Below are 17054 nucleotides of genomic sequence, written 5' to 3'. Positions count from 1 at the left end.
CAAGTCAGCACTGTCATGGTCATGGGGACATCACCTCTCCTACAGCCCAGCCTGTATGGAAAATGCAGTGCCAGGCAAAAGCTGCAGTTCCACAGCAGGGGAAAAGCACATGTGAATATTTCTAACTGATGGCTGCTTTTCCCAGCACAGGAGTTTCATCAGCAGTGAGGACATGGATGGTTTTCATGTTTTCATACAAAAGCTGAGATCCACCCCCACCCTTCCCACCAGACCTGCTGCCAGCCCGATGCAGCTGGTAACAAAAACATCCAGGTATCCAATAGAACCCAATGGCCATATCTAAAGAAAAACAGCACAGGGATGGGAAATCTGTCCAACCTCAAAGCTGCCAACTTTCAGACTAACAAATTTACCTCTGGAAGTATTGTTGGAGGCAGAGAGGGAAATTGTGTTCAAAGGCTCCCCGGGAGGTGACGGGACATCAGTGGCTTCCCGTGAGCTGGAAGGATAGTGTGTCCCAGTCCCCAAGGAGAAGGTCTCCCCCAAAGAGCTGGTGGGGTTGGAGCTGGTGGCAGAGCCCCTTGTCACTGTATAGCCATTTTCAGGGGACCCAGATGTCCCCAGTGCCACGCTGGGTTTGTCAGCACTGTGGGCGTCCAAGTGCAGCATCCCCTCTTCTGCAGCTGGGATGCTCTTGGGTTCATAATTGCTGCTGAAGGCTAAAAAAAAAGGAGAGGAGAAATCTGAAACCACATAGACATAAATGAAAACAGCTGGGTAGGTTTCATCCTGCTAACCATGGATGTAGACAACGTATGTGTGAATATTCAATACGGAAATATTTAATACTGGGAAATCATTAAGAGAAGGGGGGAAAATGGTCCCTATATAGGAACTCCCTGAAGTTATTGCTTGCAAAATTCAACAGAAAGTTTTCAAGGAAAATCTATCCTCCTCTTCCAACAAGAATAATATTTATCCATACTTTCATTTCTGTGAAATGTTTTTAAACCTACAGAATGTGCCAAATACAATATTATTCCTCCTTTCTTTAAAATAAAAAGGATGTATTTTGTTTATAAAAAGTCTTTAAATAATGTTCTGAGTTATATAGCTAGTTATCAAAACTCACTCATAGAAGTGCTTTCCGAAGCAGACGGTGAGCCCGTGAGGAACAGGTCTGTGGCACCTCTGCCAACACCACCCTGGGCTCCCAAAGACATCCCAAGGGACTGGATCTGGTCTGAAGAGCTGGTGACCTCAGTACCAGAGGTACTGGTGCTGGCTGGCAGAGACCTTAATGTCCTCCCTCCACCCTTGGTGGCTGTTGTGGAAATGGAGGTGGGGAAATCTGAAACTCTCCTCTGCATGGCTGAGATGTTGGATGATTGGTAGCTGCTTCCAAGGGCTACGGCACAATAAAAAAAAAAAACTGTATTTATACGTATGAAATTATAAACAGATGGATCCATTTTTTTTCCCAGATGCTTGCAGTGCACATACGGATATGAAGCAGAGGAAGTTTTCAATCTGGACCAAGCGCTCTTTAGGAAAGGCACGAATCCCCTCACTACAGGAAGACCTTGTACAAAACCCGTGGCTCCCTGCCAGGACAGCCTGGTTTTGTGAGAGCTGGGGCAGCTCAACCAGCAGGAAATCCTATGGGACAAGAGCTGAAGGGGCTTGCCTTTAAATCCCACTTTTGCTCTAAGACTGGTGGAAATCAGTTCAGGCTCTCTCAGGATTTTTTTGCAGCTTGCACACGGCATCAAGCAGCAGAGTGAGGAAACCTGAGCATGGCCACACGGGCTTGCAGCTCACTACACACATCCCCAGGATGTGTGACAGGACACAGGGAAAAAATGCTTAAGGAAGCACAAAATAGAGTAAAACAACAAATCACAGAGTAAGGGGGCTCACCCACGGCAGTGCTTTCTGAAGCCAGGCGAGAAGGGCTGAGCCAGTGTTCCGTGGAGGGCCTGGAGAAACCTTCCTGTGCCGAGGCCAAGGGCTGAGCATCAGAGCTGGGTGCTGCCCTTTGGATCCCAGACCTTGGGTGTTCTGCAGTCATATTGCTGCTGCCAGCAGCTGTGACAGAGGGAAGGGATGTGTTAATGTGAGAGCCCTGGGGATGCGTTTGCTCTTGCCAAGCATTGGGCACAGGACAAGGACTCAGCAGTGCTTTTCAGTTTTGTGAGGAGCAGGGCAAAGTCTCTGCTTCTGAGAGCTGGAGAAATAGCTGCTTGTGAAGCAAGTAAGGGGAAGACATGAAGCCTGGGGCTCCCAGGTTTATTGTTCCATTCAGGTTGTTGAAGAAGAGTGATGTCACCACCCTCTCTAGTCAAGAGCAGCGTGAGCTGCCACCCAGCACAGCCGTGAGCATGGACCATGGTCCCATGACAGCACCCCCTGGGGAGGACACAGTGGGACTGGGAGCTCACTTTGCTCTGCAGCTGGCACTGAACCAGTCAAGACATTTTGCAGCTGCAGATGCCCACCCTGCAGAAAACATGGTGATAATCTACAAGGACCTTTTTGGTATTGGTTTGGTTTTTAAGTGAAAAATGTTGAGAGTTTTTGGACCAAATATTATTTTCCTGCTTTCATCCAGGAACGTCAGCTAACCATCCAAATAATAACAAACTGATTGCATGGAAAACACAGCATCTTCTCTTTCAAGAAAATAAAGAGCTATTTAAAGGCTCTTAAAGCTATAAAACAAATCCATTGGCCAGCAAAGCTCACCTCCCAAAGCACCATCCAAAGCAGGAGATGTTGAGAGAAAGGGGCTTGTGGAGTCCCCTGTGACATTCCTGGGGTGTAGCATGATGTGGTTTGCACCAGTCTGGGAACTGGGAGCCCGAGGAGAGGACTGGTGCTGTCCTGGAGAGCCAGGAAAGGGGGTGCTGGGGAGGGGATGCAGCATCCCCCTGCCACTTCCCGCGGCACTGGGTGAGGAGGCTGCAGTGTCTGTGGAAGGGATGGTGGATGGCTCCATGCCCACCCAGCCACTTGCCAGTCGAGAGGAGTTGCCAGTGCCTGCAAGACAGTGATGGAAAGCACATGAGAGCACAGGGATGAGCTGAGATGCCCACCAAGCATCGTCCACTGTCACCCCCCATCACCCTCCTTGCCTGCACTCTGCCCACAGTGACTTTGTGTTTGGAGCTGCACCAAGTAATTCATCATTTTCAAGGCCAAGAGAAGGCACACAGGTTCTCCTCTCATGCATAAAGCAAACCAGAAAACTGCCCTGAGTATATTGTGAGGATAGAGGGATGGACCCAGCACACAAAGCTCCAGTGATGCAGGGGAGCTGCGCTTAACTGGTGCCAAGTTTCTCCAGGGAACAGCATCCCCTTGTTCCCAGACTGAACTGGGATGGCTCACCTGGGTGATGAGTCTCCACAGATGAAGGCAGCAGCACTGCCCCTGTCGTGTTGTCAAACCCTGCCACATCCCAGGTCCTGTGGTGCCCACTCAGCATCCTCTTGGCTGCATTGGTGCCCACGGCTGCCAAAACCAGTGGCATCCTCTCAGCAGCTTCAGGAGTGTTGGGAGATGCCAGAGCCCTCTTGCCTCTCTCCTGGCTGCCAGCAGCATGGTGATGGCTTCCAGAGGCTGGAAAGCAATGTAGAGAGAGTCATGTTCCCCCTGGACAAGTCAATTTGTCTAGGCTGGAGGGGCAGCAGCATGACCTGCAGTGGAACCCAGGGATACCAGAAGCAAGGGGCAGGGACTCAGTTGCATCCCCTGTGTTTCTTCTAACACAGGACACACCACAGGAGGGACTACTGGGAACAGAGGGTTTCTGTCACTGACATTTGAAATACCAATAATTTGCCTTCATTTGTGCACAGATAAAGAAATCCAGGGTTGTTGGTTTGTTTTTTTAAGAAAACAAACAGACAAGCAAACAAAACCAAACAAGAACCAAACAAAACAAAAGCCAAACAAACAAACACCAGACTCCAAAACATTAAAAATGCAGAAGGTAGTAAGGAGCATCTTATGCCAGCAGCTGGCAGCCTAGGCATGCCAGCATCACACTCTAGTCCCTGGGCAGGAAAGAAACTGAGAAATTAAAAACTTAAAGATCATCTATATGCTTCTCATATCTCAGCAAGACACTTATTATATCTGGCAATATAAAGAAAAATCCTAAAATGAGGACAGGGCAATCAGCAGAGTCTCATCCTGCTGGAGTGGAGAACTTTTATTTAGTGAATGCTTTAAAAAGTGTATTGGTTTACTCACGACTGTGAACATGCCCACAGTGTTCACTTGGAACAACCTCCACGTGAGGACCCAGCTACAAATCACAATGCAGCTGGTCAGATATTTTTAACTCAGTGCTTATAATCCAGGCTGGGTTTGTGGTGGGGTTCAGCTCCCCCGGGAAGAGGGGTGGGGAAGCATTCTGCTCTGCAACCTTGGAGCTCTGTGGATGGGCAGAACCCTCTGGGGAGCTGGATGGTGAATAACAGCAGGGGCAGCTCCCAAGAATCACTCTCATTGCAAAGTTTTAAAAAAAACAAAAATTAAAAAATCAGCTTTTCTGGTACTAGATTTCTTCCAAAAATCTGAATTTCTAGAGTGCGGCAGCAGTATTTCCTAACCCGCTGGCTACACTCTGTCCATGAGCTAGATACACCAAATCAGGACTGTATCATAGATTAAACTCACCAGGGAGATGTTTGTGGCCAAGCAGGTGAGCTGCTGTCCCAGCAGATGGGCTGGCTGGGGGTCCTGCTCCTGCTGGGGTGACATCCCCACTCCTGCTGAGGGGACCAGTGTGCTCTGTGGCCCCACTTGTCACGGACACCGCATTGTGCCTGGCAGGCAGTGGGCTGCTGGCCACCCTGCTCCTGGCCAGCATTGTCACCAGCTCCACACCATCCACCAGAGAACCAGAAGTCCTCATCTGCAGGTCCAAACCTCTTGCCTGATGGTTGAATTCAGTGACTGAAAGGAAAAACAAGAAAAAATTAAAATCTCATCGGTGCTGGACATGAAGGTTTCAGCTCACTGCAGTAACACCGAGGCCAAGCTCTGATGTCATTTACAGCAGAGAAAATTTTTGTATAATCAAAACACAGACATGAAATTTATTTTTGGATTCACACCAGTGGAAATTAGATTAGTCTGTAGGCCAAAAACTGTAGCTTACCTTTGTGTGTAGGATTCAATTCAGTTCAGCACCCCCATACTTTTTTGTGTTAGGTGAAATAAATGAGGCAAACAAACAATCAAAAGCCTCAAACAAATATGCAATGGAGATTTGTGCAATTTGGAGCCCATGGGAGGCATATGTAGGTCTTCAGAGTCAATGGGCAGCTGAAACCCAGCACAGCCTACATGCCCCATCTTGAGGATGAGATGAGAGCAGGGAGGGCCCCACAGCTCATTCCCTCTCTCAGCTTGGCTGGTCCTTGCTGGACACCTGACCTCAGATCCCACTGCCTCCAGCAAGACAGTGTGAAGTTGTCTGAGAACTGCAGGGCAGACAAGAGGGTTGGCATAACCCAGCCAGCCACCATGAAATACAGGGACAGAAGAGATCAACATATGGTGTGGATTACATTGGCCATCCAAGTGTTGAAGCACTCCAAGGTGATGGATATTTTTGTGTATCTGATGTGAATGGCTACTAGAACAGGAGAAATGAGATGGAAAAGAGATTTGTACATCTGCAGGTCTATTTTCTGTGAGATAACGTGGCCAGAGCTCCTGCACCATCCTAAAAGTGCTTGGCTCTCTTGCTTCTGCTGGAAAGCTGCTCCAAATTCCCACCCTTCCCATCACCCAGTATCATTTACTCATTTCATTAGAAAATGAATAAACACTTCTATGGAATAAATATTGGTTCCCAAGCCAGGTTTACCCTTTATCTTAGCTTGTCCTTCCCCATCCTCTGCTTGCTCCCCACCGTGCCCATGTGAAACAGCAGCAATTTCATCCCCTCTTCCCACGAGTTTCTCCTGCATTTCTACAACCTGTTGTATCTCGTGGACCTAAAAACTACTCTTCCGGGGAAGCCAACCAGCATTACATGCTTTACAGCATCTCCAGAAGTACAATATGAATGTGTTCCCAAATTGGGCCCTAAGCAAGGACTGAAGATGTTACTGACCATTGGAAGCAGCAACAGGATCAGACCAGTATCTATAGGCTCAGCCTTGGCTCTGCCATCCAGCCCTATCCTACCTGGAGCAGAGCCTATAGTGATAGCTTCCATGAGCAGTCCCAGGGAGAGTTGCTGCATTTCCAGCTGGTGGTACCAGCCAGGGCTGCACAAGGATTTCAGGGTCACATGAAAGCCAGCAGCAACTGTCCCTGCCCTACACTACAGCCCCAGGGCTTGCCTGGCACTGCAGCCTCAGATGCTCTTCAAAGTCCACAGCAGATAAAAGTGAGACCAAACCATGGCTGTGTCACCTGAAACGGCAAGATCCCAACGTTGCCCATCATCCTAATAACCAAAACACAATCTCTGGGCTAGAATAGCCCACAGCATCTTCTGCTCTTTGAGTGGGGCAGAGTGAGAGCCTGGCTAGGGAAACTGCACTTCATACTGACAGGGTCTGAAGACTCAAGAAACTAAGAAAAGTCACATAGTGAGAACTCTCCCTCCTTTGCAGCTTGGAGATCCACCAGGCTACAGGACACGTCCTGCTTGGCATGCATATGGCACCCCAAAAAAATGGCTGGGAATGATACATAGGCAATGGCCAAAGGCCCTTCTCAGTCATTAAAGTTTGCACACCTGTATTTGGCCTCCAAGCACTTTCTGTAAAAAAAGCCATGACTCAGAGAAACACCCATGGGACACCTGCTCCTTCTTGCCTTGCAAGGCTCCTTTGGGCTTGCTGTACTTGCCACATCAGAGATGGCAATTTCAGGAGTGGCCTCCTCTCTCCATCTGCACCAGCTTCAGTGGGAACTCACTGAGAAAAGAGAGATGTAGGTGGCACAGTCTGTATTTCATCTCAGGGGTTTGGGCACCACAAAGCCCAAGCAGTAGAGCCCCTCGGGTGCCTTTGATGACATCCCTAGCCCGAGCTGAGCTGCCCAACCTCACCGAGCTCACCCAGCAGCCACCACCGTGGTGAGCCACCTCCTGTCCCATGTTCCAGGCTGCTTCTTGTCACCGTGTGGATGAGGGAACACGACGCCGCTGGGGTTGCTCGCTACGATTATTCACAAGCCGATACCCAGCCTGCAGGTCCATTTACAGCATCCCCGTTTCCCTCCGCTCCCACCTCGCTAAAAGCTTTCAGCTGCGCGGCCCGGGTGTACCCTGCCCCGGCTTTGCTGAGCAGGAGAAAGGCAAAGCAGCAATCACTTAAAGAAGCCCTTAGGGCATGAGGAACAGACAGAGGGAAATTTGCTTTCTCAGGTTGCCAAGTCGTTAGGCAACAAAGGCTTCGGGCAGGCACTCTAAAATATATAGCAGGGCACTGTAGCAGGCATTTAATTGCCATTTCTTTAAAATAACCCTGAAAATACCAGCAAGCAGAACCCTCATCTACGACCCTTGATTGAATGCAGCTGATCAGAACGTAAAATGTTGCTGGTTGCTTGTCTGGTTGTTGTTGGCCCTGCAAATCCCCACTGGAGTTTTTTTTTTTACCCTCTTTTGGTTCTGCAGAGCTGCTGGGAATAAAATAAAGCAAAACCTTTCCCCTTCTCACGGGTGCCAGCAAACCTGGCTTTGAGTGCAGCCAGAGAGTGGACAGGCTGAATAAGAAGGTATTATTTACACAGTCTTTTTAGAGTCATTTGACATTTTTTTACTCTGCCCTGCAAGGTATGCTGGGCCTCAGTGCAGGGAGGAAAACCTCATGCCACACAGGCAGGTGCAGAGCACAAGCTGTGCTGGAAAATCCAACCCACAGCATATAGTAAGGAAACCCAAAAAAAGCAGGCTGCTCAACAAAACAAGACATGAAATCTCAGCTCATCACATCAGCCACTGAGCCTGCCAAAGATGTGAGACAACCACAACCCCTTCTTGATTTGCCTGCAGAAATTAGCCTTTAAAGATGACCCTCCTCCACTGGAGAGAATGGACCAAACAAGAACTTCCCCCCAGAAATATGCATGGGATGACCTGGCCTCCCCTGATGCACTACAGGCTTAGAGTTATGGGGCCCTTTAGCTCAGGTACCCATTTGTCACTGACAACTTCATCACATCCTAGGCTGCCAACTGCTTTCTGTGGTTTAATTCCACGTGCCTGCAGCTGTCAAGAGAAATATTTGACTTCCAGTTCAAAACCCTCCTGCCACCCGCTGGACTGGTGTGTTTTCCTTCCCAGTTAAAACTAGCACTGATGCTCACCAGACAGGTCGAGGCTTGGAGTTACTTTTTCTTCACAAGCATAACAAGTCTGCAGCTTGCTGGGAGCTGAGTTATAACGTGGCCAGGACAAACAGATCAAGTTCCAGCTGATTTCTTGAGGCTTTGGGTTTGCCCCTGGCAGCCCAGTGGGATGTCTACCTTGTGCAACTCCTGAAAAATCCCTTTTAGACCAGCAATCTTCTACCTTCATCCCTGGGTGCATCACAGGCAGTGCCCTGGCCTGGAGGTGGCTGCTGCCAGGGCAACATCATGGAGACGCTTAAGGGTCAAACACAGGAGAGCACAAGACCAAAAAGCAAACACTGGAAGTCTTTAACAGGGACTGTGATCACTCACAGACATTTTAGGACAGGGTGTGAGGAGGGATGTGTCCTGCTAACACCAGGTGAGCAGGATCTCCACAGACAGCATTTGTCATCATCACAGCCAGCTGAGAGACACCACGAGCTATCCCAGCCCTGCTTCCCTGCAGCAGGAATTTTTCCTCTCAAAGGGCAGAAAAATACTTCCTTGACCAGGGAGCACAAATTTAATCTGTGTTTGTAACTGAGGAAAGCCAAGAGTGGCTGTTCAGCTGCCCAGAGCAGCCCCTCCTCAGGAGGGTGGTGATTCCCTGGGGACCATTCCTGGGACAGCTGCCCATGCTGTTTTGCCAAGGCTATGGCCACCCCGGAGCATCCCATGCTGAGCTGAGCACGCGTGAAGCTAAAGCAGGCTCCTCCCCAGGATGGGCAGCTATAATTATAAAGCCCACATCTGTTAACATTGCATAATCTTAACATGATCCCGAGGCTCACGGAGGGAAAAAAAAAAAAAAAAAAAAAATCAAAATACACACATCTCAACTTCGGAAAACTCCTTGCTGGCTGTAGGAAAAGTTTAGGAAGGAAGGAAGGCTGTGAGAGAGGAGAAGAGGGGAGCAGAGCTGGGGCTGCTGGTCCCACAGTGGGTGGCATGGGGGCTGCTGGTCCCCAGCAGGGCCGGGGTTGGGCTCTGGGCTGTGTTTTGAACGGCTGCTGCGGATGTCGGGATCATGGGCGGAGGCCGGTTCGGAGCCAAGAGAGTTTGTGCGAACAAAAGCTACAGCCCTAAATCTGGACTGTCCAGGCCTCTCTGGGATTTTCAATTTCCTTCCTTGTTCTTGCCCCGAAAGAAGCAGTTTGAGGTGGGGGGAGGCCAGGGGGTGTCTGAAATGGAGCTTAAAAACAAAAAAAAACCCAAAACAAAACAAAAAAAAAATGTTCATCTTTGAGATGGGTCGGTCGAGCATAAACACGCTGATAATATTGCTTGGGGAAAGGTCCCTCGTGTGCACTAAGCATGGGAAAAATGTGAGAGGTTTTTAACCACATATGGTCAAGCCTTTTTTAGTAATTCTTCCATTATTAATAATAAGGAATTCATCAAGCTCAATGAAGAAAGGTGGCAAGAGAGGGTAGGTGGGGAAGAGAAGAGGTGCAGAAAAGCTTTGCTGGTGCTTTCACCCCGCTGTGGGGCTTGGTTTGGATGCAGTGCCCTTTTATTGATGCACCCCCTGGCACCACTTTGCTCTGGTCCTCACACTCCTCATCCTGCCCCCACCACAAACCACACAGTATGAGGCAGCAATTCGCAGGATGTTAAATAATTTTAAACATTATATGAAGGATTTATGCAGCCACTAAATGTGGCTGGAGCTTTAATATGCCAGTTCAAGAAAGGTCACAGGGGCTTAATACTAGCAACAGATCCTGTGTGCTCTGAGTGCCAAGGTCCAAGTGGTTAACACCTACCTGGATGCTATGGGTGATGATGGATGCTCATGGGGCTGGGGAGATCAACATCACCCTCAGTACCTCCTCTGCTGGACAATGGCACTTTGCTTGCAGTGCTGTTTTATGAGACAAAAACCAGACTGCACCCCCACACCACCTCTCATCTGGGAATGGTAACACCACAGAGGATGCTTAGGGACATTTTTGCTTCCTACCCTTATTTTCATGATCCTAGAGCCTGATGCTTGGACATGCCATAAGGAAAAAAAGACTTAGAAAAAAAGGATGCTGTTATTGCTCTCTAAAAGCAGTACCCTAAAGCACAGAAACAGATACTCCAAAACAAAAAGCACAAAGAAACCTGTGGTCATGTCCAACAGCATGGATGCATAAAGCCTGAAACCAGGGATAAAACATGGGACAGGATACTTGTCCTGCTTATCCAGTGGTTTCCAACATCTTAATTTTGGTGTCCTAAACATTTCCCTGGAAATGTCCAGGCTTCCAGCCCACCAGCCTATGAAAACCTGAGCTTCTTACTCTTGGACTTCATACTTCTTGGACACTTTGGATTCAACGCACAGATCACAGAATCATAGAATCATCATGGTTGGAAAGGACCCTCAAGATCATCAAGTCCAATCATCACCACACAGATCCAGGCTGCCAGGAAACCACCAGCCCAAAGCTCCAAGCAGCACCCAAACCTCTTTCCATGAGCTTCTGCTTTTAAATAGCTTTTGTCAACTGCAGTAATAAAAAAAGAAAAAAGCCTTGGTCTACTGTCAACTCTTTGGAAAACACTTTCAAATAAGAGTTCACTTCCAACAGGGATAAGCTGTCTCATGACTACTCATACTCCCAAAAAAAGCCCCAAAGCCATGCTGAGACTCCAGTAAAATCCTGATCCATCCATCCACACAACCAGTGATGAGGGGACGCAGCCTCCAGCCTCAGAGAGGCACTGGACCCCTGTCCCTCCTGTCTTTCCTGAGCAGAAAGCCCAAAATAGCTGTGGTATTGGCTTGCTTGCTGGTTCCTTTGTTTTCTACCTCAGCAGTGTCCCTTCTGGCATTGTCACCTGGTGTCAGAGCTGGAAAGGCCCCTGCAGCCCTGGGGGCAGCTCTGCCCCAGCGCCAGCTGATAGGGCCCAGCAGAGCTTACCAAAAGGGCTTCCTTCTCACCAGTTTTGGTAAACATGAATAAAAATAAGCCAGAAGCAATCTCCCAAATGGCACGGCTCTCTGAGCACTCCCACTTCCCCTCATCCCCTCTCCCACCACCCCGCCATGCTTCCCACCCCATTGCCTGCACCCCAGATCCCAAATCCCAGCACCACCTCACTGGCTTCTAAAACCCTCCAGACTTTTTCTGTAACATCCTGCAGAAATGTTAAGAAAAAGTATCACCGATGCAACACTTCTCCTTTCTCTTTATGGGTTTTTTAAGTCCCCTGGAAGCTTTGCCAGGGTGGGGAGGCAGAGGTGCCCTCACAAGGAGCCATGCTGGGACCCAACCCCGTGTCGGGTTAAGTTCTGCTCCCATCCCAGGGCAAAGCTGCTGGAGACGGTCGGAGGGCTCAGGGAGGAAGTCTCCTGGCAGGGCTCCACCAAAGTGGAGTTGCTAGGTCACTGGAACAATAAAAAGGCAAGAAAAAACATCCTGGCTGCAAAAAAGAAAGGGGAAAAAAGGAAAAAAAAAAATAAATAAAATGCCATGGCAGTGTGTCTGTACACCAGTGCGGACTAAGTGGAAAGAAAGAGAGCTAGAGAGAGAGCAGGACAATGCTGCTGTTGGCAAACTTTCTTTGTAACATGGACCTTTCTCTCACACAAATAACTTCAGAAACCTGGAATTTGTCTGCAAGGTTTGCAATTGGTAAAAATCTCCCATGGGGCTTGTTAGAACAATATTTTCAGGGAAGTTAGCCCACTACTGCTCTGGAGAGATTAATTACCCTCTGCAAGTTAACTAGGGCATCACAGTCTCCATCCTACAGCATTCTTGCACCATCACATGCCCTCAGCAGTTGCCCACGTTGGGTTGAACCAGTAACATTAAAAACCTGCCTCCAAGCAGGGCTGTATGTCAGCAGTGAGAGGTGAGCAGCCTCACAAGGTGCCGAGCACAATGCAGGGGCTCAAGCTCCTCCAAAAGAAAGGTGCTAGAAGCTTAGGAGTCACAGGGTGAAATTTTACTTTCTGAAAAGTTTAATTTTAAGGCCAGAAGGGAGCATTAGCTCATTTTGTCTGACCTCATATCTATCAGAAATCACTTGTTGAGGCTTATTTACTCCCAGTTAAAGCTCAGTGACTTGTATTTCAATTAAATAGCTCTTGTAGGGAAAAAAAACCACAGCACAACCAACAGACTATGAATACTGTGATTCTTTAGGGTTGTGCTTGGACCTATCCGAACTATGGGCTGAAGCACAGGTTTTTCTGCAGAAAACCTCAACAGGTGTCAAACAGCAATGCCCAGAAGGGTGAAGCATATGCAATGCAGGAGTCAGCCACCCCTGAGCCAAGGACTGTGACCCTTTGCAGACCCAGTAAAAAACAAGGTGGTATTTTCACATCAGATGCTGGAAACAAAACTGCAGGTCCCTGCTCCAAGGTGAGCCCAGAGCTGCCACCCACAGCTAGGAAGGGACAATTAATACCAGAAACATGGAGGAAAAGGAGGGCTTTGACACTGAGAGGCCACAAGGGGCACAGCCAGGGGCTCTGGGTCTCTGGGTGCTGAGCAATGATGCCCACTGCTGCAGGGTGGGCTGTGATCCAGGTGCCTCTATCAGACCTTTGGTCCAGCAATGCACATGAGAAGAGCTACCTGGGGAACTATTCTCCATGCTTAACACGTGCTCTGTGGCCACACCAGGGATGAGGATCAACCTGGGAACTGAGTGACTTCCCAAAAACATGATGAGGATGAGATGGATGAAGGGCCTTCTCAAATGCAGGAGGATCATAAGGGATCTAGAAGGGGTGACATTTGGGTGAGCCACATATACAAGGCTTGCTGGATTCTTCCCTCCATGAGGACTAGCAAAACCCAGTGCCATCACAGGAGAAAACTGATGGGAGCCCAAGCCTTATACCCAGGTTTTGCCTCCCAGCTGAAGGTGGGATGCAGGACATGGTGTCATGGCAGGGGGGACCATGGATCCTCTCACAGCTCCTGCTCTTCCAGCAAGGGACAGTGAGACTTGTGAGCGGATGGAGAAAAAGTCAAACAGGCAAAAAAAATATAAAGCAGCTTAAAGATAAATTAATCCCCAGAAGATATAAGGGCCCCACTCCCTTCCCCCATCTGCTGCAAAAGGATGATGATCTAAATCGCATTTCCTAGATGACACCACTCGGATCTGCAGCCGGAAGCAGCAGTAGGAGGGCTCAGGATGGTGCTGGAGCAGATCTTCTTCCAGGGGACAAGCCAGGTCCTTCGCTGGTGGCACCCTCTGGCTGGTCACCACTGCCACCACGGAGGAGCAGCCTGTCCTGGGGAAGCTGGAGCAGGCAGCCCTCCCACTGTTCCCTGCCACTCTCTGCTGCCTCTGCCATCACGCATTTCCTTTCTGAGAACTGAGGGGGAAGGGATTTACCATTTCCAGTGCCTTACTGTTTGGGGGAAGCTGAAAACAAGGCACCTTCCTTTGCTGCTCTGCAGCAGGCAGCCCCGCAGCCAAGCCCTGGGGCCAGCAGTGGGAGTCAGTGGTGGAGAAGGGCAGGACTGGGCTGTCACCCACTGAGCTGTCACCCACCGGGTTGTCACCTACCAGGCTGTCACTGAGGGCTCTCAGGAAGTCTGGGTCAGGTCACAGTCTACCTTGGTGCATATGGATAAGACAGAGAAGAGCAACAAGAGGCCAGAAATCTGCACCCCACCTGCTGGTCCATATTACCCAGCTGAGAGACATCTCACACCATCTGCCTTGGCACACTCTTCCCATCAAATGACCATCAGCTGCATAGGCTGGAGGCCTGTGATGCGTCTTACCCATCTCCAGGTACAGGAGCAGCATCTCCAGGATCACCAGCATCTCCAGGTGCACCAACAGTTTGCAGAACAGAATTATAACAGCCTCTGTCAGCATGGTCAAGACCATTCCCAGAAGCCTCAAAATTGCTATAGACACATTCCCCGGGTCAAAAGCCTCCTGGCCTGCATTTGGATTTCTTCATGCATCGTATTTGCCCCGTGTCCCTCAGAAAAGACCATCTTCATGATTATTCTGCACTCTCTGATTAAGTTTCTCTCCTAAGAAACATCCTTTCAAAGGGCTTTCATCTGCAGGGTTGGCTGCCAGTCTAATACTGCAGCCCCATTCTGTGTTTGCTGAAAGAGCTGATAACATCCTAAAAAGCATTAACATTTAGATGTTAGTCCTGTAACCAAATCTGCATCAAACAATGATGACTGTTCAAATGCCTAAAGCTACTCAGGGGTATTTTCCTTCGAGCTCTTCCAAGCTTGTACCACGGGTAAGGAGTTTTCTAAAGATGCCTTTGTGAACATCAGCTACTGAAACCCTTCTCTTTGTCTCTCCAAACACAGATACAATTATGCCCAGCTCCAGCACAAAGATAAAGGCTGAATTACAAGAGCAGCATTATGCATTACAATCAGGGTCCTTGATTCCAGTTGACAAGGAAAGCAAATCATGCACAGTTGCTTTACTGATATTTCCACTCCTGGAAATTCATTCCCATCACCGAGGAAGAAATTAGTTCAATACACAAGGTTACCTTTTGCATTACCTCCCCAGTTTGCTAAATTACCTCAGGTTGTCAGTTCATCAGATCTCACAAGTAATGCAGTCAAACCTGGACACCACTTGTATGAGATATCTTTGCAGAAGGTTTAACTACCAGTAGCTACAGTTTCCCTGATAAGAAAGTGTTTTCTTACCCATAATGGCAAGGATGTAGCAGGACAGCTATTCAGAGATGTGAAACCTTTCTCTGGAGTACATTTTTAAAAAGCACATTAGATAAACAGCTCCTGGGGTGCCCCTGCAAGGGGAGATGTCTTGAGATCCTTTGGGAGATACCAGGAAATCCCTCCCGTATCTGCCTTTAAAGAGAGGCTCTTTGCTTTTAAAGAGAGGTCAAAAACCAAAACCGAACCAAAACCTCCTCAAATATTCAAACTCCAACCTCCACTTCTCAATGTACTCCTGCCTCCAAGACAGGACCTGCTGTGCTGGGTGGGCTGCAGTACCCTGCTGCTAGACTATCACAGAAGGTATCTTTCCAACAACATATTGAAACAAAATCTTCAGCTTTGTGTGATTCCCCTCTACTTATTTGACGTTCCACAGAATGTGATGTTCCACGCTGGCCCTCAGGGCTTAAGGGATTTTCCACAAGAGGAAGGGTGTTAACACCAGCCACGCAACAAGCAGCAACATGGGTCATTATGCTCTATAGATCCCAATTCCTCTTGTCACTCCAGATGCAGAAGTGCTATATAGCATATGCTTCAGGAAAAAAATGAGCCCTCCTTATCTACTGGCAACTCCAAGGAGCCTGTCCATCAGCCCAAAACTCCTGCAAGTGTTTTTTCCGTGGTCTGGAGATCCCTGAGGGAATGCAAGGGTGGTTCCAGTAGCAGAAATGACAATGATGTCTGCCTTGTCATGGAGGCAAGAGGTCAGACTGATTCCTGTAAGAGCCTTTAAAACCTCTGCCATCACACCATGCCAAAAAATGCTGAGAAAAACGCCCTGAATGTGAGTGCAACACCATGTCCTCTGGGAGATGCAGCCTGGGCAGCACCCCAGGGACAACCATTAACTCTGCCCAGTTAACCTTTCATCTATCAGAGCACTTAAGTGCTTCCTCAGTCCTTTCCCGGCTGATTCCATCCCCTAAGTAAATTGAGATCAGGGTTAAAAAGAAAGCAGTATTTTCTCCCAAACTGCAACTCCAAGATCCTCTTCGCCATCTAACCACTGTGTAAAAGGTCTCTCAAACATCTCCATGTTTGCTTTGGTGAAAGAACTGCAAAGGTCACAGCGTTTCCAGAGGGCTCTTTGCAAGCACTGACTTGGGAGCCCCTGTACTCAGCACTGGTGAGGCCACACCTCGAGTCCTGTGTCCAGTTCTGGGCCCCTCAGTTCAGGAAGGATATCGAAGTCCTAGAGCAGGTCCAAAGGAGGCAACCAGGCTGGTGAAAGGACTCGAGCACAGACCCTATGAAGAGAGGCTGAGGGAGCTGGGGCTGTTCAGCCTGGAGAAGAGGAGGCTCAGGGGAGACCTCATCACTCTCTACAACTACCTGAAAGGAGGTTGGAGGCAGGGGGAGGTTGGTCTCTTTTTCCAGACAACTTTCAACAAGACAAGAGGGCATGGTCTTAAGTTGTGCCAGGGGAAGTATAGGTTAGATATTAGAAAGAATTTCTTTACAGAGAGGGTGATCAGACATTGGAATGGGCTGCCCAGTGAAGTAGTGGACTCTCCATCCCTGGAGATATTTAAAAAGAGACTGGATGTGGCACTCAGTGCCATGGGCTGGGAACTGCAGCAGCAGTGGATCAAGGGTTGGACTTGATGATCTCTGAGGTCCCTTCCAACCCAGCCAATTCTATGATTCTATGATTCTATGAAGACAGGGCTGATGAGGCAGGGAGGGCCAAGGGAAGGACCTGCAGCATCTGTCTGCACTGTGAGTGACATGGTCATCCTCAGGCAGCTTGAACTGGGCAGACCACAGCTGGGATGCTGAGAAGGCAGCTTTAAAAGTCCTCACAACCTCACAAAGAATGAAAAGGCAGATGGATCTTGCTTCTCCCAGAGGAGAGTCAATCTGCCAAGGTCAAAGCACTTGCAAAAGGTATTCAGAGAGCTGGACAGAAAGCACTGGGTTTGCACCCAGTTTTCCTGCATTTCTTTGAGCACCCTCTCAAAGCAAGACAATTAAGATGGTTGCATTTCTCCTGCAGACACACAGACCCAGCCAAGCAGGAGTGTC

General features: G+C 48.8%; 1 protein-coding gene across 2 annotated transcripts in view; it reads right to left on the bottom strand.

Annotated features, from left to right (window-relative positions):
* Positions 1-17054, bottom strand: part of HEG1 (heart development protein with EGF like domains 1) — a 53497-nt gene that overhangs the window by 28599 nt on the left and 7844 nt on the right. For both annotated transcript variants that reach the window (XM_071746627.1, XM_071746626.1), the window contains exons 2-7: positions 4648-4926; positions 3352-3582; positions 2707-3000; positions 1882-2049; positions 1094-1369; positions 375-680 (exon numbers count right to left, since the gene is read on the bottom strand). In XM_071746627.1, coding sequence (XP_071602728.1) covers positions 375-680; positions 1094-1369; positions 1882-2049; positions 2707-3000; positions 3352-3582; positions 4648-4926 — 1554 coding nt within the window. The remainder of the gene's footprint in view (positions 1-374; positions 681-1093; positions 1370-1881; positions 2050-2706; positions 3001-3351; positions 3583-4647; positions 4927-17054) is intronic.

This window comes from Heliangelus exortis, chromosome 6, assembly GCF_036169615.1.
Source record: "Heliangelus exortis chromosome 6, bHelExo1.hap1, whole genome shotgun sequence".
Lineage (NCBI taxonomy): Eukaryota > Metazoa > Chordata > Aves > Apodiformes > Trochilidae > Heliangelus > Heliangelus exortis.
The sequence above is the reverse complement of the archived record's forward strand: the minus strand, read 5'-3'. Positions and strand labels throughout refer to the sequence as shown.